At 37.8% G+C, this 21082-nt stretch overlaps 1 protein-coding gene across 5 annotated transcripts in view; it reads left to right on the plus strand.

The window, feature by feature from the left end:
• MAPK14 (mitogen-activated protein kinase 14) overlaps positions 1 to 21082 on the plus strand; it is a 70044-nt gene that overhangs the window by 26523 nt on the left and 22439 nt on the right. For all 5 annotated transcript variants that reach the window (XR_014810033.1, XM_084967963.1, XM_001929490.7 and 2 more), the window contains exons 3-8: positions 5604 to 5662; positions 15522 to 15633; positions 16575 to 16604; positions 16899 to 16946; positions 18112 to 18226; positions 18848 to 18919. Coding sequence is in view for 4 of the 5 variants with exons in the window: in XM_084967963.1 (XP_084824089.1) it covers positions 5604 to 5662; positions 15522 to 15633; positions 16575 to 16604; positions 16899 to 16946; positions 18112 to 18226; positions 18848 to 18919 (436 nt within the window). In the remaining variant the exon portion in view is untranslated. The remainder of the gene's footprint in view (positions 1 to 5603; positions 5663 to 15521; positions 15634 to 16574; positions 16605 to 16898; positions 16947 to 18111; positions 18227 to 18847; positions 18920 to 21082) is intronic.

Genomic DNA, 21082 nt, shown 5'->3' on the forward strand with positions numbered 1-21082 from the left:
CATTAGAGTACATCCAACTTTGGACCATCCTTCTTATCCTGCGGTGTTAGTGGCCTCTGTGTTTTGTCAGATAGCTACTTAAAGACTTGGGATGAAATTGGTGCATCTTCCTGGAGTTTGATTTTTACATTTTTAGACAGAAAGCATATAAAATTTTTTTTAAATAAAAATAAATATTAGGAGATAAAACACAAAATTCACAAGGATTTTTAGCTGAAAATATTATGAAGAAATTTTGTGTTTTGTACCTGGTTTACTTAAGGCTATACTCTCAGAATGTGGGAATCCATGGCATTTTGTGTTATGGGTTATTTCAGTGGAGAAGTTTGAGGAAGAGTGCCTTAGGTTCGCTGAATGTCTTAATAAAGACAGCTATTATTTTATGTGTAATTTAATGTTATAATTTTTCTTCTTAATCTTCAAAAGACAGCTTTTCCAGATTCAGATAGTCTAATAAATATGACAAAGATATAGTTTAAGTTAAATATAATGGCTTTTTTTTCTATCAATTTGGAAATTTGAAAATAATCTTGTTCTGCAAAGGAGTGCTAAAAAATCCTAAAAGCATAAATACATGGATGTAGTTGGAATGTTAACTGAGAGTGGAAAAACAATTGATTGAGGACACTTCTTTTCCTGATTTCAAGATCAAGTTAAAAAGGATGTATGTGATTTTGTATGTATGAAAGGAACTGTAAAATTCGTAGCATTCTACAAACAAGGCCATGGAGAGTTTAGTCATTTTACCCTGTTGATGGTTAAATGCAAAATCTGTAAATTTATTACCTTACTGTTCAGACTATTTCCTGTTTTAATAATTGATTTTTTCTTCATAGTAAGAAAATAATGTATTATTATAATTTGTTTCACAAGTACAAATTTCTTCTAAATTGAGATCCTTTGGGCTTAAATTTGGAATTGGATTATAGATGCTGTTGCGATCACAGCTAGAGCTTCTTCTTTTCCTGTTTTAATTGCACACTATTGAGCAAGTCCCGTTTTCTAGGTGTAATTTTATTTACATGTGCAAATCTGAGTTAAAAGTTTAGAGCAGAGCTGTAACCTTCCTAATCAGTGACATGTTTATAAGAAGTTGAGATATGTGGAGAAAGCTGGCAGGAGAAGCTTTATTCCAAAGTCTGCATAAAATCAAGGCGGCCTGGCAGGCTAACTGATGAGTTTACATTTGGTTTTTAACACAGTTGAGTGTGTATGCTATTTTTCATTATGCATTAATACATATGACAGAGACATTGTCACAGCTTTTTATTTATTTTTTAATTTTTTTTTTGTCTTTTTAGGGCTGCACTCGCGGTATATGGAGGTTCCCAGGCTAGGGGTCTCATCGGGGCCACAGCTGCCGGCCTACGCTAGAGCCACAGCAAAGGCAGATCCGAGCCAAGTCTGCAACCTACACCACAGCTCATGGCAACGCTGGATCCTTAACCCATTGAGCAACGCCAGGGATCGAACCCGAAACCTCATGGTTCCTAGTCGGATTCGTTTCCACTGCACCATGATGGGAACTCCTGTTACTGGTTTTTAGATGTAAAGAATACTTTGAAAATGGGATGCAAGCCAAACATTTATGGAACCACAAAGCACCTCTAGGAGGCCCCAGGATCCCACTGATGTTGTCTGTGCTAATTTAAGAACATCTAGTTTAGAAAATTACCAGCATTATAATTTATTGTTCTGCTTTATTTCATAAGTATAAGCCAACATTTAGGGCACAAATTATTTGGGGTTATCTAAATCCATGCCTTAGCTTTTCTAGTGCTCATAAGAAATAACCTTATTTAGTATTTTAAGTTTTCATTTTCTGAAGTGTGATATTTTGAAATATGTCTTATATGATATTGGGCTGGTTACATTTGGGCCATTCTGTATTTGTAGAAATGAAGAGGCTATACAGTCCCAGAATGATGGGGTACAATTGTTTTAATTTAGGAAAGGCTGTGGAGTTCCCGTTGTGGCTCACTGGTTAACAAATCTGACTAGCATCCATGAGAACGCAGGTTTGATCCCTGGCCTTGCTCAATGGGTTAAGGATCCAGCATTGCCATGAGCTATGGTGTATCAGATCCTGCATTGCTGTGGCTGTGGCGAAGCCCGGCAGCTGCAGCTCTGATTCAACCCCTAGCCTAGGAACCTCCATATGCCACAGGAGTGGCCCTAAAAAACAAACAAACAAACAAAAAAACTTAGAAAAGGCTATAAGACCTAAAAGAAAAAAAAAGAAAAAAAAAAAAGAGGGTTGACAGTATTAGAAAAATCAGATTTTAATTTATATAATTTGTTTTATAAGCTGCTTCCTTAATAGCAGACCTTCTTTTTTATATTAAGATGTTTGGGTTTTTATCAATGTAGAGGGTCACCTATACTTAGATATTGGTGATTCGTTTGAACAAAAGAAGGCACATGGCTGAATGTTTCATGGTTCTCTATTCTGTTGGCACATGTTTGAAGAGGGAATGGAAAGGGGCCAAAAGACTTTGACTTAATGTGGAAAAATTCCGGAATTTCGGTCTATTCTACAAACACTTGTTAGGTATGTACAGTGTAAAAGTATTTTTACCAAGTGAACAATTAAGACGTCCAAATAAGTTTAATCAGGGATTTTAAGAGGAATTTCTCTTCTTTATCTTCCTTTTCCTTCCTTTCTTTTTTTAAAATGACTGTTTTGGGCCACTGTCTAATTTTTAGCCAGCTGCCAGGCCTCCAAAGACAGCAGCAGCACTTTAAACCTCTTAAGTAACACATAGAATTTTTAGATACCAGAATGTACGTGTGATCTTTTACAGAAAAATACCTCTGGCTCGCAATTCATAGTTCATCTTACATCTTTTATTAGTGAATGGCTGAATATAATTTTCATATGGGTTACAGGAGCTGGGAAATATTCTGTATGAGTTATTCTCTGAACAAAGTTAGTTGGCCCATTCCTGACTGAACTTTTTGAGCTTGGTCTCATTAACACCTGGCTTAAGAAGAGATTAAAGGGAAACAGCTTGCCAGCTGCATCCTTTTGCTGTCTGGATCAGTACTATAAAGATTGCCCAGTTAGGGGTCTGGAGATCTCTCCATTTTAGAATTTAAAAATGATTAAGGGAGGAGTTCCCATTGTGGCTTGGTGGCTTAAGAACCCAACCAGTATCCATGAGGATGTGGGTTCGATCCCTCACCTTGCTCAGTGGGTTAAGGATCTGGCGTTGCCACAAGCTGTGGCCTAGGACGCAGATGTGGCTTGGATCCCATGTTGCTGTGCCTATGATACAGGCTGGCAGATGCAGCTCTTATTCGACCCCTAGCGCAGGAATTTCCATATGCCTTAGGCGCGGCCCTAAAAACAAAAGAAAAAAAATTATTAAAGGAAAAAAATGATTAAGAGAATCCTTTCATAAATTTTATTGGGGAGCGTTAGATTTAATCTTACCATGATAAAACAAGTGGTAATTTTGGTGTGCTTGTGTTAAATACACTAAATATTGCTTCTAGTTACTGAGTTAAAGTGTTGGGTTTTTTTTTTTTGTTTTTTTTTGAGTGTGTACCAATTAAATAAAGATGTATTACTTCGGTCAGCTTTTAGATCATTGTGGAACAGTCATCAGAGATATTTGGTAATTATTTGTATGATAAATATCTTTTCTAAATATTTAATTCCTGGATTACTGTCCTGGGTTGCCAGGACTGTATCAAACTAAAGGAAAACAATTGTGATTTAGATGGGAAAGGAAAAAGAAAATGCTTTGACTTAATTTAAAGCACTGTTCAGAGCCATTATAAGGTCACAGATACACTACTGATGGGATGTAAGTTGGCCTCACCTTTATGGAGAACAGTTTGACAGACAAGTACTATGATCTTTAAATAAACTGATGTCCTTTGAACTTATAAATTCTGTTTCTTGAAGTTTATTCTCTGGAAGAAAATAAGATGTGGGGAAAAACACACACTCACACATATTTTGCATATGCACATATGCTTGCAGTGTTCCTTAAATGGAAATTGGTTACAATATGGTATATACAGATGATAGAACGTACTATTGAAAAACATTTAAGGACATGAAAATAATCATAAAGGACAAGGCATTGTATAACTCCAATTTAATTTATTTACATCAGAAAAATCAAGAGAAGTATCTCAAAATGTTAACGATAATTATAACGTAAAATTTTAGGTAATTTTGGTTTTCTTGTATACAGTTGTCTGGGTAAAGAAGTGGTAGATGACTGTACCTTTCCTTTGGAGTAAGATGCAAAGGCTATTAAAAGCCATTCTCCTTGAATTCCAAGGCCATTTTTTAGTTTGTTTCCCTTTTGGATTCAGGCTGTCTAATGGAAATCCACTTTTAAAAGTTGATATTTGGATGAGTGGAGTAACATTCTAATTAGAAGTGCTCTTTTTCATGATAATATTTTGAGTGTTGTTTTATTTTACTTGTAGAGCTGTTTATTTATTAGAGCAACATGCTAATGAAGCCTCAGTTGTGGGTCAGTTTTCATGAAGGTCATTTGCTTTCATTTGTTGCATTTCAAGATATCCTTAAATCTCACTGTGCATATTACACAGGAATTGTATATCTTGTTTGCCTTCTTAGTGCCTAGCTTTGTAGAAATGATGTGGTCTGGGTTTTAGGAGGAACTGGGGAAGAGAGGGGTGGTAAATGTGGATTAATCAGTGTAAATCCATGGCCAGAAAAATTGCTTAAAGACCATGGATTACTGAGTATTAACTAGCTCTTTGCTTTATCCTTGTATAAAGATAGCTTTTCCCCACATTTTTATAGTCTGATTTAAATATCTGATAATTAAGAAAATTATCTTAATATTAAGAATAGTATATAAGAGCCTACTGAGAGACTATACTAGGGCTTTTAAAATGTCAGTTTTGAAGACTGCATAGTAATTTTTATTGAGTAATAATACGTTTTAAAAAGAAAAGTCGTATTCTAACAACAGCAATAGAAGTATGACTTTTTTCTCTTTGTAATCCTTTGACTGTTGGTGCCTCTTTAAGTCAAGAGTCCTAAATCTTTTTGCTTCCTGATAAACTAATGGCTATATGTGACCAAATTCTAAAGACATGAAGACTTTACTAGTAAAATAGGTTATTATGAAAAGTGATATTTATCAAGTTAAAAAAAACAAAAGCATAATTTGGATAGGAAATAAGTTGGAGTTGTTAAGTGTACGATGATGTAATGTTATTGAACTGAGATAGCAGGGTTTGGAATTAGTTCCTATTAAAATGACTAAGGCGGGAGTTCCCGTCGTGGCGCAGTGGTTAATGAATCCGACTAGGAACCATGAGGTTGCGGGTTCGATCCCTGCCCTTGCTCAGTGGGTTAAGGATCCGGCGTTGCCATGAGCTGTGGTGTAGGTCACAGATGTGGCTCGGATCCCGCATTGCTGTGGCTCTGGTGTAGGCTGGCAGCTACAGCTCCGATTAGACCCCTAGCCTAGGAACCTCCCATATGCCGCGGGAACGGCCCAAGAAAAGGCAAAAAAAAAGACAAAAAATAAATAAATTAAAATGACTAAGGCCTGATGGGTTAGTTCAGTACTTACTTACTGTTGGACGTTTATGTTCTCTTATAGGTGATTGGTCTGTTGGATGTTTTCACACCTGCAAGGTCTCTGGAGGAATTCAGTGATGTGTGAGTAAATCTTTTGTGTTTCCCTTCAGAACGTAGGGAGTTTTGACCATGATTTTTTATTCTCAAATTGTCTGCCCAGGAGTTCCCGTCGTGGCGCAGTGGTTAATGAATCCGACTAGGAACCATGAGGTTTCGGGTTCGATCCCTGGCCTCGCTAAGTGGGTTAATGAACCGGCGTTGCCCTGAGCTGTGGTGTAGGTCGCAGACATGGCTCGGATCCTGCGTGGCTCTGGCATAGGCTGGCAGCTACAGCTCTGATTATACCCCTAGCCTGGGAACCTCCATATGCCACAGGAGCAGCCCAAAAAATGGCAAAAAGCCAAAAAAGAAAAAAAAATGCAAAAAGATCAAATTGTCTGCCCCAGCTTTTAAAGCGACATGTTTACATCAAGAAAGGAAATGGAGCCCTGGTTGCACATAGGTTCTTCCATTTCTTTCATCCCACTTGTGTGTACGAAGTAGTGCTAGAAGTGCGTGCTGATCCTTTAAACACTGGATTTCTGTACTGGGGCAAGGGGCAGGCCTCACATGTTTAGAAAGTTGATGAATGGTACTAATTCTTCCAGTTTTGTGGCCATCTCTAGTGTTTTAGCCTGTGACACCCCCACCCCCCCAGAAGGTAGGGCCTGAGATTCTTAGGAACCAGCAGTTGGGGGCTAGGGAAAATGAAACAGTAAGGGAGAGAAAGTTGCGATGATGATACATTATTGAGTTGGTCACCATTTGGGCATCTGGGCTGAAAACTGCCAGGATCTTCTAGGAGGCTATTCAGATGCACCTCAGATGGGGAGCATTTTATCCACTGGCATTTATCCTGACTCCATTGGCAAGGTTGCCCTATGGGCGTTAATGCCCTCGTATGCCCAGCTTGCACATATGTAATTTCCCAGTATCTGAATTAGCATAGCTGCCTTCCATCCCCAATTCACAGATTCTATACCATGAAGGAGAAAGACCACCATCAATTCAGAGTTCTACATTTTGTCCTGTTGAAATTTTGGCGTTCCCAACTGGAAAGGATGACTGTTGTGGAAGGATTACTCTTGTGAAAGTCCAAACAAAATTGCAGATCGTGGCTGCTCTTCTTTAACCTCTATGCTCCTTTGTCCCCAATGCTGAACTTAACCAGTTTCTCCCCAACCTTGTCATGGGTTCAGTGTCTCCTATCCTTATCCTTGACTGAGCACAAGCACCATTTGCTCACTTCCCAGAGAACAGCAGGGGGATATGTTTGAGCTTCTGTGCTCTGCCTAGTGAAAGGGGAAAAGAAAAAAAATGGGAGAAAAAAATATCAAATGGAAAAGGAAGGAGGATAAGTAGAAAAAATTTTCCCACCCCCTGCACTTAGTTGGAACATAATATGACAGAGTAGAAGATGGGAGAGGAAGGATCTAAGTGTAAGAACTCCCACCCCCATTAACCTTGTTCCTGCTAATGAAAGTTTAAGAATCAAGCAAAGGAAAAAAAAGCAATAACTAAGAACAGCTGTGGTTCTTGAGCCCTGCTTGGCATTAGGACGTGGAGGCTTCCAGAGATTACTGCCTGGATGCCACCCAGGCAGGGCTATGTTTTTTGCAAGTTGTTGAGCCCTGCTGTAGGCTGTGCTTAGAAAGAGAGTACTGCAGAGTGATGGCTTTTTCCCTTAAATTTAGTTCATTTATTGTTTACTTTTTTGAGGGTTTTTTTTTTTTTTTTTCGTTTTTTTGTTTTTTGAGCATCTTAGGTTTACAACAAAATTGAGAGGGAAGTACAGAGGTTTCCTTCTTGCCCCTCTGCCCCCACCTCCTACACACACATAACTTCCCTCATTATCAACATCAGTCACCAAGAGTGCTATATATTTTTTTTTAACCAAGAATGAACCTATATTGACATACCATAATCACCCAAAGTCCATAGTTTACTTTAGGAATCACTCTTAGTGTTGTACATTCTATGGATTTACACAAATGCATAATGACATATCATTATAATATTGTACAGTGTGCTTTCACTGCGCTAAGAATGATGGGTTTTGATATTTTGTTTAAATGTAGGGAAAATACTGAAGTAATGTTTGTGAATTACTTGGAAAATATTTGAATCAGGATTAAGCTTTGGGATTTCAGGTGTGATGCGGATTGACTGAAGAAAGGGATTGATGATTTGCTGACCTGGGCACGGACTGTATTTTGTTTTGTTTTTTGGTTTTTGGGTTTTTTTTGTCTTTTTGCCATTTCTTGGGCCGCTCCCGCGGCATATGGAGGTTCCCAGGCTAGGGGTGTAATCGGAGCTGTAGCTGCCAGCCTACGCCAGAGCCACAGCAACGCAGGATCCGAGCCACATCTGCAACCTACACCATAGCTCATGGCAACACCAGATCGTTAACCCACTGAGCAAGGCCAGGGATCGAACCCGCAACCTCATGGTTCCTAGTCGGATTCATTAACCACTGTGCCACGACGGGAACTCCTGTATTTTGTTTTAATCAGGCATATGGAACTGGATTATGAACCTGTTTTTCCTATGTGCAAGTGTCTTTCAGAGGTTAGGTTTTATCCTATTGTAGTGCCTTTGGCTCCTTTTCCATTTGAAGGCCCATTGATTACATACCCACTGAACTAAAGTTGCATTTATTTCTTCATTCAGCAAGTGTATTTGTTGTTGTCTGTCCTCTCTAGCTTGTAAGCCCTATTACAGCAGGGAGTTTTTCTTCCTTGTTGAATCTTTAGTAGTTAGAGATTTTCAGAATTTGAGAGAGATGAACTGAATTGTATGATACCACAGATAAAATTGCACACATCTTAGGTCTTTTGGGCTCTAAGTTTCTTCCTAATCACATTTTTATTGATACAGAGCTGTGACTGTTATTTCAGTTTGCTCACCCTTCTTATAGGGTAAATACTGTGATAGGTTCTATATAAGATGTCGGAACTGTAAGAGCCTTCAGTTGCACACGGTCTCACTAATGAAATGAAGTATAAATGCTTACCTAAAACAGCTTAAAGGTCCAACTCAAATCTGCAGGGTATTAAGTTATTAAAAATATGAGAGAAGCTTAGTGGAGAAAAGCCTCTAAAGAAGGTATTGACTGTTTCTGAAGAAACAGATAAATAAGGATGAAGTGTAGAGGTTGAAACCTATTCCAGATAGTCAAAGAAATGAAGGAAATTTGTAAGGTATACAGAAAAAGAGATCTGTGTGGAATGGAGAATAACTTGATTTTTCTTTTGTACCTAGATAAAACTTGTTAGTAAATTCTAATTTTATTTATTTATTTATTTATTTATTTTTGGGTGTCGGAGGACAGTTGTTTTCCTGATATAGCTAAAAGGCATTATCTATTTGGAAATAATGCTTTTCTCCATCACTGAAAGAAATTCCCAGTCTCATTGTTTAGACTTATTCTTTAAAAATAAGTCAAGTGCTCAAGATAGGTAATAAGGAAGAGAAGCAGTCAGTCTCAGAGAAAGACGAATGAGTTAACTGTACTAATAAATGCAGTTTATTTCCTTATCAGAGAGGTCTCCTGAAATGAGGATAGAGAGTTGGTAAAGCATACAGATGTCGTCACTGACTCATATACAAAAGCTAAGAAAATTACACATCCTTTAAGAAAATAACATTCCTTTTTGTCTGACATCATCAATAAGATGCCCTCTTTTTTCTCAGATTAGCTATTGTAAAAAAAAGGTAAAGAAGCTTCAAGATCTAGCTTTGAGTTTGAGTCCCTCAAGAAATCTTTCCCTGATTAAATCCTTCCTAAGTCTGGGTTGGAGCCTCTCCTGTGTGTTCTCCAGCACCTTGACATTCCCTGTTATAGCTCTAATCATGCTCTGTTATGGTTATATGTTTATATATGCCTTCCTCTCATCTAAATTCTTTATTGGAGTTCCCGCTATGACATATCAGGTTAAGGATCTGGCATTGTCTCTGCAGCAGCTCAGGTTACTGAGGTGCGGATTCAATCCCTGGCCCAGTGCAGTCGATTAAGCATCTGATGTTGCTGCAGCTGTGGCATAGGTTGCAACTGCAGCTCAGATTTGATCCTTACCCAGGGAACATCCATATGCCATAGGTGAGGCAAAAAAAAAAATCCATGTCTCTTTTTTTCCATTATTGTACTCCCAGTGCTCAACAATAAATATTTGTTGATGGAATGATTGAATGAATGAATAACCTTGCGCTATCTTGTTTATGACTGGTTAGCAATCTAGTTGTCTGATAGCTTGCCCAGTGCATTCTCTTTTGACTAGTTTTTTTGTTTTTATTCTGTAATGTAGATCATACGGTAGAATACTGAATCTGGTTTGTTTGATGCTAGTAATGTAGAGGGCACCTTTCAGTAGTCTTTATTTCAAATGAGGTGAATAGTTTGTGGTGAAATAAGCTGGCTAAACTGCCTACCTGGCTGCTGAATGATGCTTTTGCCACTTACATTAGAATAGTGTGATCTGCTTACCAGATAAGATCTTTGGCATGAGTATTTTCATAAGATATGCCATTGCCTGGTCTTAACTAGTAATGCTATATGAGTTGTCCTGGGTCATTCAATTCAATTCACTGGTAATTGTGTGCCTAGTATTTCCTCAACAGTGTTTTAGGTACTTTAAATACTACAGAGAACAAAAAGGAATCTCGTCCTCCTTAAACATTGTACAGATGGATAGCAATTAAACAATGAGCATATAAAAAGGAAATCTGATAGTATGTTAGCAGGCAATAATGCTATGGACAAGAGGAAAAGATAGAGCAGGGAAGGGGAATGGGGAGTGTGAGAGATACAATTTTATTTTATTTATCTTTTTTGCGTGTGTCTTTTTAGGACTGTATCCACGGCATATGGAGGTTCCCAGGCTAGGGGTCCAATCGGAGCTATAGCCGTGTCTGCCACCTGCACCACAGCTCACGGCAATGCCGGATCCTCAACCCACTGAGTGAGGGCAGGGATTGAAGCCACAACCTCATGGTTCCTAGTCGAATTCGTTAACCACTGAGCCACGACGGGAACTCCTTTTTTTTTTTTTTTTTTTTTTTTTTTGAGACATACAATTTTAAATGGGGTGGTAAGGATAGCTCTTATTGAGAAGGTGAATTTTGAGCAAAAATTTGAAGAAGTAGAAGAATTGGACTTGTGCTTATCTGGGGGAAAAGCATTCCAGGCAGAAGGAACAGCTAATGCAAAGGTCCTGAGGCAGAAGACTGCATGCTATGTTGGAATTGCAGCAAGGCGGGGCTCTCTGGCTGGAGTAAGGAAGCTAGTGTAGAGCCAAGTGAGAGCAAAGAGAGAAGTAGAAGTGAGAGAGCTGATTGGAGACAGGGTATTGGATTACGTAGGGCTTTATCTGCCCTGGAGGGATTTTTGTCTTAAGTGAAATGAGAAGGCTTTTGACAAGGAATAACATGATCCGTTTTTCATTTTTACAGAATCACTGGTGTTTTCAGAATAGGCTGTAGTGAGTCCCAAGGATCATTGGATGTATTTCAGAAGTGTGTGGTTACAAATTGTCCATCCCTGTGATTGTTTTAAAGTACTTTGTTTAAATATGGAAAATTTTTTTGCCCTTTTGATGATTGATTTTTAAAATATGGATGATGGTATAGAGACAACAAGCTGTAGATAGAGATTTTTTCTACATAGGTTCTTTCTGATTGTGTTATGCTTTTTAGGGGGAAAAAAGGCAGTAAGGTAGGAGTTTTGACAATTGTTACCCAAGAAGCACTTAATAAATGAAGCTCTAAATAGGGTGCTGTCTAGAGTACTGAAAACCCTTGTAGTACTGCCTTTTTTCTGGTACAGTACATTTTACTTTGAGAAATGATTTATGCTCTTTATAGTATGTTTAATTTAATTTAATTTTTTTTTTTGTCTTTTGTCCTTTTTTTTTAGGGCCGCACCTGCAGCATGTGGAGGTTCCCAGGCTAGGGGTCTAATTGGAGCCACAGCTGCCGGCCTACACCTGAGCCACAGCAATCCAGGATCCAAGCCGTGTCTGAGACCTACACCACAGCTCATAGCAACACCGGATCCTTAATCCACTGAGCAAGGCCAGGGAATCCAATCCGAAACCTCATGGTTCCTAGTCGGATTCGTTTCTGCTGTGCCACGATGGGAACTCCAGTTTATTTAATTTTAAGGGAGACCGTATTCACAAGAAAAGTGAAAAACAAGATTTATATCATCAGGAGTTCCCACTGTGGCGCAGTGGGTTAAGGATCTCACCTTGTCTCTAGTGGTGCAGGTTCCATCCCCAGCCTGATGCAGTGGGTTAAGGATCTCATGCTGCCACAGCTGTAGCTCCGATTCAGTCCCTGGCCCGAGAACTTCCATGTGCTCTGGGTGTGACCAAAAAAAGAAAAACGAAAAGATTTGCATTGTCAGGCTATGAAATCATCTTTTCAGCCTTCAGCCTAATAAAGTCCTACCTACTTAATTCCTTTTAACGATGGGGGAACTAGGTAGCTTCCCAACTGTTGATCAGATTTGATTATTTGAGATGTTATGAACCCTGACAAATAGGCATGTCTTTACTAAAATGGAATTACTTTCTAGAGACTAATATGGGGCTATCTATTAATGTTTCCTTTGGGGACTGGCTTATTTAAAATACGTACACATTTACATTTTCCTCCCACCCCCTGTTCACTACTTTTAAAAGTTGCTATGTCTTTCATAAGCATTCAGTAACTTTGCATGACACTTGCTTTTGTCCACTGTTGCAAGATTTATTTTGAAAAACGTTTCCTTTTCATATGTGATGAGTTGGAATTTGACAATTGACTGCCATAGATTGGTCTTTGGGCTTTGTGGATACAACATATAGTGATTAGGTTAGTTCCTGCAAGACAGATCTGCCGTGAACAATGTGGTTCAGTTGATTTAATTGGAGGCTAGCAGCAATGCTTGATAGTTATTACTGTATAGACTGATTAATCTTACATGCTTACATAATGTCTTGACAGTCTCTCTGTACGTCTGGAAGTCTTACTGATAGAATAGTTGTGGTCTCTGATTTAGAGGGGATTTGAAGGGAATCACACAGTGGTGGACTGTTCTAACTGTAAGCATGCTCTCTCTCAGGCTGTGCAATCAGTGGTCTTCTGGCCGTATAAGATTTCTTAAGTTACTGGGTATAAAACTTAGACTTGAAAGTACTGTGTTTGCTTTGGTGATACTGCTTAAAACCTTTGTGAATGAGCACAGACATTAGAGAGTTAAGATTTTTTTGTTTTATTTCAAGATGGATTAAGATAGATATTTAGGTAGGAATCATCCAGAGCAATGTTTCCTTTGTTTACCTTTTCCCCTTAAAAATCATTTTGAGGAATTCCTGTCATGGCTCATGATGAATCTGAGTAGCATCCATGAGGATGCAGGTTCAATCCCTGGCCTGTCTTAGTGGGTTAAGGATTTGGCATTGCCGTGAACTGTAGTGTAGGTGGCAGACTCGTCTTGGATCCTGCATTGCTGTGGCTGTGGCACAGGCCAGGGGCTACAGCTCCAATTTATTCCCTAGTCTGGGAACTTCCATGTGCCGCCGATGCAGCCCTAAAAATAAATAAATAAATAAATAAATAAATAAATAAATAAAATAATTTTGAGAGTTTAGAGGATAATCCTTTTACTATTCATTGTCATAAAATATATTTGTGAAGTAGTCTTAGAAAACAAAATTGGATTCCCTCTTCCTTAACCTGAGCCTCGCAAATTGTCTTAATTGGTATTACGGATATGGTAACCATTATCCCAGATTTTCTGTGGGGAAGCCCTGATTTCATGATATTAACCTGTTATTCATAACATCCTCATATTTATGAGATTATGTATCAATTTGGGGTTAGAAAATACAGTGACTGTGATTGGGATGGAATATTTTAACATTTATAACACTTAAAATCAGTCATTCTCTTGACTTAAATTCTCTGTCAACTGGAAGAATTTGGAGGCAGTATGGGCTGTGATTTACAATAATGGTCTCTGAGATCAAAAAGTTTTGGATTCAGCCCCTGACATTTCCACTCTTAACCTTGAGCAGGTTATGTATATTTGCTCTGTCTGTTTCCTCCTCAGCGAAATGGGAATACTGGTGGAACTTACTTTATAGAGTTGTTGGGAAGAGTATATGAGACATGGCATAATAAATGGTGCTTGGCATGGAATAAGCACTAGTGCCTTTGGTTATATTATGCAGAGCTTGGAACATCCCTTAAATCAGAACCTTTATGAGAACATTTCAAAAACTCCAATATACTCTTTAAATGACATTTAGAGTCCACCCTTTCCTCAAGGCAATATAAACATGCAAGTTTTAAAAATATGAAGTGCTAAAGTCTTACTTAAGTTTACATCTATGCTAAGTCCTGTTGCTTTTCATGAAACTGAGAACTGACCATAGCAGCCAGAGAAATTAAGAAACAGAAAAAACTTAATTCTTCTTTGAGAAAAGTAATAAATACAATTGTGTGTGTGTGTCTGTATCTGTGTAAAAAGAGGTCATATACATATATAGTCAAATAAGACACTAATAGTATATTTAAATTTACCGGCCTGGTTTCTTCCAGATTTATAAAAAAATAAAAATAGAAGTGAAGTAAAAGCAGCATTTTTTATAGCTCAACTGATATACAGTATTATTCAGCTTTAGGAATGGATAATGATTCTCACAGTAGATAAAAACCTAACCTAATTTTTAAACTTCAGCCTCTTTGATTGTGATTTTTATGTTCCCATAGCCATGTAATACAGTAATGAGTGGGTAAGTCATTGCGTCTAGAATATTTGTGGTGAACCTTTTGGACTTGAATGTAATCGTTCCCTGATCTTGCAATGTGAGGACAGTATAAACACCCAGCAGCACATCTGTGAGGAGGAGTTCTAGAATGCCCCATCTTGCAGATAAAATGTGTTCCTCCGGGCTTTAAAGTAAATGCAGGAATGTTGCAGTGAACAATATCCTTTTAACAGTCATTTGTGAAAAAGAAGGAGAGCTATAATTTGGAAATTTAAAGATACTCCTATTTTAAGTTGATTTACAATGTTGTGTAAGTTTCTGGTGTACTTCAAAGTGATTCGGTTTTATATATATACATACATATATACACATGTATATACATATATACATAAATACACATATGTATTCTTTTCAATTATGGTTTATTATAGAATATTGAATAGAACTCCCTGTTCTTGTTGTTTGTCTATTCTACATATAGTAGCTTGCATCTGCTAATCCCAGACTCCTAATTTATCCCTCCTCCCCTTCTCCTTTGATAACCATAAGTTTGTTTTATATGTTTGTGAGTATGTTTCTGTTTTGTAAATAAGTTCATTTGAAGATACTCCTAGTTTAGAATCTACAGCTTAGAGGGAAAGGTGAAAATATTAGTGGTGGATTTAAAAATATGCCCATACATTTAGTTATACTGTGTATTTCTCATACAGTAATAACAAAAGTAAGAAAACTGATACTAATACATCTATCATTCTAATCTCTGTCTTTGCTCTTTTTCCCTTTAGAGAACCTAGGAAAAGATGTCAAGTGGGAACAAGTATAAAAATTTTTAGAGAAATGCACTATAGGTGGTAAAATTAGAATAGTGATGTTGAGGAAGTTCCCTTGGTGGTTCAGAGGGTTAAGGATCCAGTATTGTCACTGCTGTAGCATGGGTTCGATCCTTGGCCTGGGAAATTTCACATGCTACAAGGGCAGCCAAGAAAAAGAAAGAATAGCGATGTTGAAAAGGACCCCCTCCCCACCCCCAAGTAGGTGTTAAGCTTTTAGCTGCCAGTGTGGTACTTTGAGTTGACTTCTAATCTTTATGAAGGTCAGAGCTTTCTTAGGGGTTCTGGATTATTGTGTAACTCTCCATTAATTTCTAGGTACCTGGTGACCCATCTCATGGGGGCAGATCTGAACAACATTGTGAAATGTCAGAAGCTTACGGATGACCACGTTCAGTTCCTTATCTACCAGATTCTCCGAGGTCTCAAGGTACAACTAGTAATTAGTAATAATTTTGAAGAATGAATTCTCCCTTTCCCCTTCTCCTTTCTGTTTTTGGCTAAAGGGAAGACAAAACCTTTCTTACAGAAAATTTCAAATACTCATAAAATCACAAGTGCAATCATGGTATAATGAACCCCTGTGTTTACTAAGTGACCACAATTACCAGTATATGGCTAATCTTATTCCCCTAAACTCTAGATTATTTTAAGGAAAGTCTAGACATCCTATCATTCCACCCATCGATACTTCTGTAGGCATGTCTGAGAGTTAAGGATTCTTCATTATCACATCTAAACAGTAGTGATAAGTTCTTGGTATAATCCAGTATCTGGTCAGTGTCACGGTAAAACTTTAAAAACATCCTCAAAGGAGCTAATTTATTTGTGGCTAGGGCGAATAAACAGTGTTTTTAGGTTAAGCCACCTTTAACATTTAGCAGCTTTGAGTCCTTGTCTCAACCAGAGAGGAGGTTGAGAGCTCTGTTTCACTCATGCTCCAGCTCTGTGAATAGAGCTGATGGTATGGAAATCATAGCTTTGATAAATGTACAGACTACTGGAGTTCCCATCGTGGCGCAGCGGAAACAAATCTGACTAGGAACCATGAGGTTGCAGGTTTGATCCCTGGCCTTGCTCAGTGGGTTAAGGATCCGGCGTTGCTGTGGCTGTGGTGTAGGCCGGCAGCTTGTAGCTCCGATTTGACCCCTAGCCTGGCAACCTCCACATGCCACAGGTGTGGCCCTAAAAAGACAAAAGACAAAAAAAAAAAAAAAAAATGTACAGACTACAGCAATTACCTGTTCTGATTTCTAATTCTGCTGTTAATACTAGCATTTCTTACTGACTCATGAAAATGTACTTCAAACAGTAGAAGGTTGGAGATAACTCTTTCTTTAACTCATTTTTTTTTCTTTTGCTTTTTCACAGTATATACATTCAGCCGACATAATTCACAGGGTATGTATTGTTTTGATTAAATTATTTGGGGGAAGTGCCATGGGGAGACTGGCAAGATCCTGCTCTAAGCTTACTTTGATTGCAACTTTGCCCTAGGTTTAAACAAATTAAAGATGTATAATTTTTCCTTACTTGAAGCTAATCATGACTGGATAGTGACTATAGAATGGAGATTGTGTCTTGAGAGTGGGATCAAGTCTTACTTTCATGTTTAGATCTTCATCATTATCTTTAGGCAAAGAATTTACTCTGTGTCATAGAGTTGATCCTGTCCTCTCTGAACTTGCTTCCTAGGACCTAAAACCTAGTAATCTAGCTGTGAATGAAGACTGTGAGCTGAAGGTAGGATGAAGTGACAGTGGTAATTGTTTGTTTCACCTTGTAATTATATGTGTGACCAACCAAGCAAATTTATATAGGGAATGGGTTTATAAATCCATGACTTTATCTGAAAATTCATGTTGTCCTTAGGTATGTCATCATCAGACTTTGAAATTTAAACCATAGATTTGATAAGCTTTAGTTTAAGTGACATTGGAGGTGGCATCAGGTGTCTTGTTTTCATTCTAAAATAATTAAATTAGAAATTTAATAATACATTCATTATAATAAAGGAAAATTATAGTATGACTATCAAAGTAAGCAATTCTCTGAAAGAGATAATTATTAGATTAAATCGATTTCTGAGAGGAAAAAAATGGCAGAAACCCAGCTATTTCAAAATAATTCAAATGAGATAAATTGTCAATAAAGAGCAAGAAACTCTGGAATTTTTTGTTTCTTTTTTTAACTAAATTTTTTGGCAGCATAACTTACATACAATAAAATGCATCATTTTAAGTGTATATTTGACAAATTTATATATCTGTGTAACCACCACATGATGGTAAAGAACATTTCCATCGCTCCCGACAGTTCCCTTGTGCCCTTTCCTAGCCAGTCCCCACCCCTCTACCCCTGACTCTGGCTTCAGACAACCACTGATCTGCTTTCTGACACTATAGAGTAGATTTTTCTTTCCTGGAGTTCCATATAAGTGGACTCATGCAGTATTTGTGTGTGTGTGACTTTTGCTTACTGTTACTGAGATCCATCTGTATCATGTGTATCAAGAGTTCATTCCTTTTGGTTGCTGAGTAGACCCATTTTGTGACTATACCACAGTTTGTTTATCCATCCACCTGTTGGTAGACATGTGCTTCAATTACAATTCAGGGATATGTGAAGCTACTGTGAATATTCATGTGCAAACCTTTGTGTGGAACATATATTTTCATTGATCTTCGGTAAATGCCTACTGGCATTTTTGTTTTGCTTTTAGTAATTTCATTTTTTTAAGTTCTTGCTGTGTTCCCCATGCATGCTAAACATGGGTCAGGAAATGTGTTTATGAAAGTGCTATATTGTTCTCACTATTTATAAGGCACTACAGGTTTTTTTTTTGTCCTGCTTTACCAGTCTTATGAGTTCGACTGTTGCAGTGCCTGACTTCTCTTCTCTCCCTTAGATTTTGGATTTCGGACTGGCCCGGCATACAGATGATGAAATGACAGGCTATGTGGCCACTAGGTGGTACAGGGCTCCTGAGATCATGCTGAACTGGATGCATTACAACCAGACAGGTATAATTTGCATTGGTTATTTAGGGCCTAACAAGGCTGGTTGTATTTGGGGTTTTTAAAAGCAACAAGGGGAGTGGAAGGAGATACTTTTATTCTTCCCTCAGCGATCCTTTAAAGTCCATGGATAGAACTATATTTCACTTGCTCAGATAAAGTGGGGGTTTTTATGTACAGCTCTCAAACTTTGTGATTTAACAGTTAACTTTTTGCTTATTTATATTTGCAACATCTTCTCTCATATTCTCTGAGTAATTCTACCTGAAGACACCGGGTTCATAATTTTAACCCCTTTACCTGGGAGAATATTACTGCCAAGTATTATTACTTTTGAGAATTCACCATTTATACCAGTAGGAAACCTTTGCCCCTTTATGAACAGCTTATTTTTCTTGCCATAATTATGTTTTGACATAGTCCACCTATGAAGCCTTTTAATGCTGTGAAAGTCATTAATTAATAAGTAAATAGGCTTATGTATTTATATAAAAATCAGTATGATTGTTGAACCTCAGATGTCTTAAATATTAATTATAGTATGTCACCCTTGGTTATAGTTCCATTTGTAGCCAAGTATATGATAGTGACATTGTACACACTTTTATTTCTCTTTAATTTTGCCAGTTGATATTTGGTCAGTGGGATGCATAATGGCCGAGCTGTTGACTGGAAGAACATTGTTTCCTGGTACAGACCGTATCCTTTCAAAAGTTTTGGGTTCTTGTTTCTTGTCTGTATTTTAGTGATCACAGAAGTGTATTGTTTTTACCTATCTCTAAGAAAGACTTCCACATACTTGCTTTTATAGTCCTTTGTGAGATCTGCCCTCTTGCTGACATTCTTGCCTTGCCAAGAAAGAAGCTTCAGTTTACTTTTGTGAGTTGGAAAAATTCCTCATAATCTGGAAAATGCTTTAAATCTTCCATATGTCATCTCTTTTGCAGCAAGTCCCTTATGATATTAATCTTCTCACAGCCATCCTGCAACCTGAGGGTATTGGTGAGAAGTTCTAGACTCAGTGGCTAGTTTAGTCTACTTGCACCAACACTCAGTTAGTACAAGATACCCATTTATAAGTCAGGGGTATCTTGCTTTTATGTTTGGTTTACTTATTAAAAAGGCTGTATTTGCTCCTTGTAATGATACGCCTGCTGACTTGTTTTGTTGTTTAGCAACAAATAATAAAAGCAAGAAGTGATAAGGTCACCCTGCCTTGTGCCTTTTTTCCCCTTTCCTATCTGCTGCATGCCCATTTCACCTGTGAGTTGTTGTAACTGCTGTCAGTTCCACTTGGGCAATATGTTTAAGCAAGAACGAATTTTGAAATACCTGTGTAGAATTAGGTTTGAGGATTTTTGTAAAATTTGAGTAGCCCTCACTAGGTTTGGTTGGGCTGTGTTCTGTGATGGTTGGAGCCCTAAAAGCTGTTTCAGCCCTTTGTCTAAGCACATGCACTGAGTTTTTAAACCAGAATGGCATACAGTTGGGACACGACTTATGTGGCGACTGTGATGTTCATGTTACCTCTCCATGTATTGTGTCTTCTGCTAGAGAAAATGTGCTTTCCTAGAGAACTGAAAAAAAACTCTTCCCTCAGGTAAAGCTGTTTATTTCCCTCAATATTACTAGATTGATATCGGGTATAATCTCTTTCTATAGCTCACCATATTGCTCCTTGTTCCCAGACTCTAATGGAACAGAAACCTAGTGTTTCTCCTTTATCCTTATACCTGTTTCTTAGCAATGTGGTCTATGCCCTGTAGTCCAAACAAAGAGAATTAGGGAAAGTTTGTGATTTTCCTTTTCCTCAGGTACATATCTCAGAGTCCTATTCTCTTTTTTCTTTTTTCATTTTCTTTTTTTGCTTTTCTTTAGGGCTGCACCAGGCTAAGGGTCGAATTGGAACTACAGCTGTTGGCTTATGCCACAAAATAGATTTTTGAGCCATACATTTATTTTATTTTAAACTTTTTGTTCTGTGAGAAATGCCCTTGGTATTTTGATAGGGATTGCAATGAGTCTAGATTTTCTTGAGTAGTGTTCTCATTTAACAATATTGATTGTTCCAATCCATGAATATGGTATATCTTTCCATCTGCTTGTGTCACCTTCATTCTCTCCTAAAATTTTTCAGGAGCTCCCATCTTGACTCAGTGGTTAACAAATCTGACTAACATCCATGAGGACGCAGGTTTGATCCCTGACCTTGCTCAGTGGGTTAAGGATCTGGCGTTGCCATGAGCTGTGGTGTAGGTCTCAGACATGGCTCGGATCCTGGATTGCTGTGGCTGTGGTGTAGGCCGGCAGCTACAACTCCAATTTGACCCCTAGCCTGGGAATCTCCGTATGCCATGGATCCGACCCTAAAAAGCAAAAAAAAAAAAAAAAAGATTCAAAATTTTCATACTAGTCTTTTAAAACTCCTTAGGTGTGTTTTTGGTTTGGTTTTGTTTTTTTTTCAGCCACACATTTTAAAATTTTACCAAAAATGTAAAACAATACCGCTCTTCTCGTAATTTCTTTTGAGGTTATAGTTATTTTAAATAAAAATATATTATTTGTGCTAAAAAAAAGAGAGAGAGAGCGCAAGACTATCGTTTTTTCACATTGAATGAGCTTGGCACTCTTGTCAAAAATCAGTTCTGTTCCCTTGGTCTATATATATATATCTTTATAACAGTACCATACTGTAGCTTTATAGTAAGTTTGAAATAATGAAATGTAAGTCCTTCAGTTTTGTTCTCATTTTCAAGTTTTGGTTTGCTTTGCTTTGCTTTGCTTTTTTTGGCCCTTTGGGCTCCCTTGTATAATTCCATGTGAATTTGGGGATGGGGTTTTCCATTTCTGCAAAGAAATCTA

This window comes from Sus scrofa, chromosome 7 (genome assembly GCF_054392235.1).
Source record: "Sus scrofa isolate SSC_HxYL_T2T_F1_AM1 chromosome 7, Sscrofa_HxYL_maternal_Yorkshire_Landrace_v2.0, whole genome shotgun sequence".
In the NCBI taxonomy this organism is placed as follows: domain Eukaryota; kingdom Metazoa; phylum Chordata; class Mammalia; order Artiodactyla; family Suidae; genus Sus; species Sus scrofa.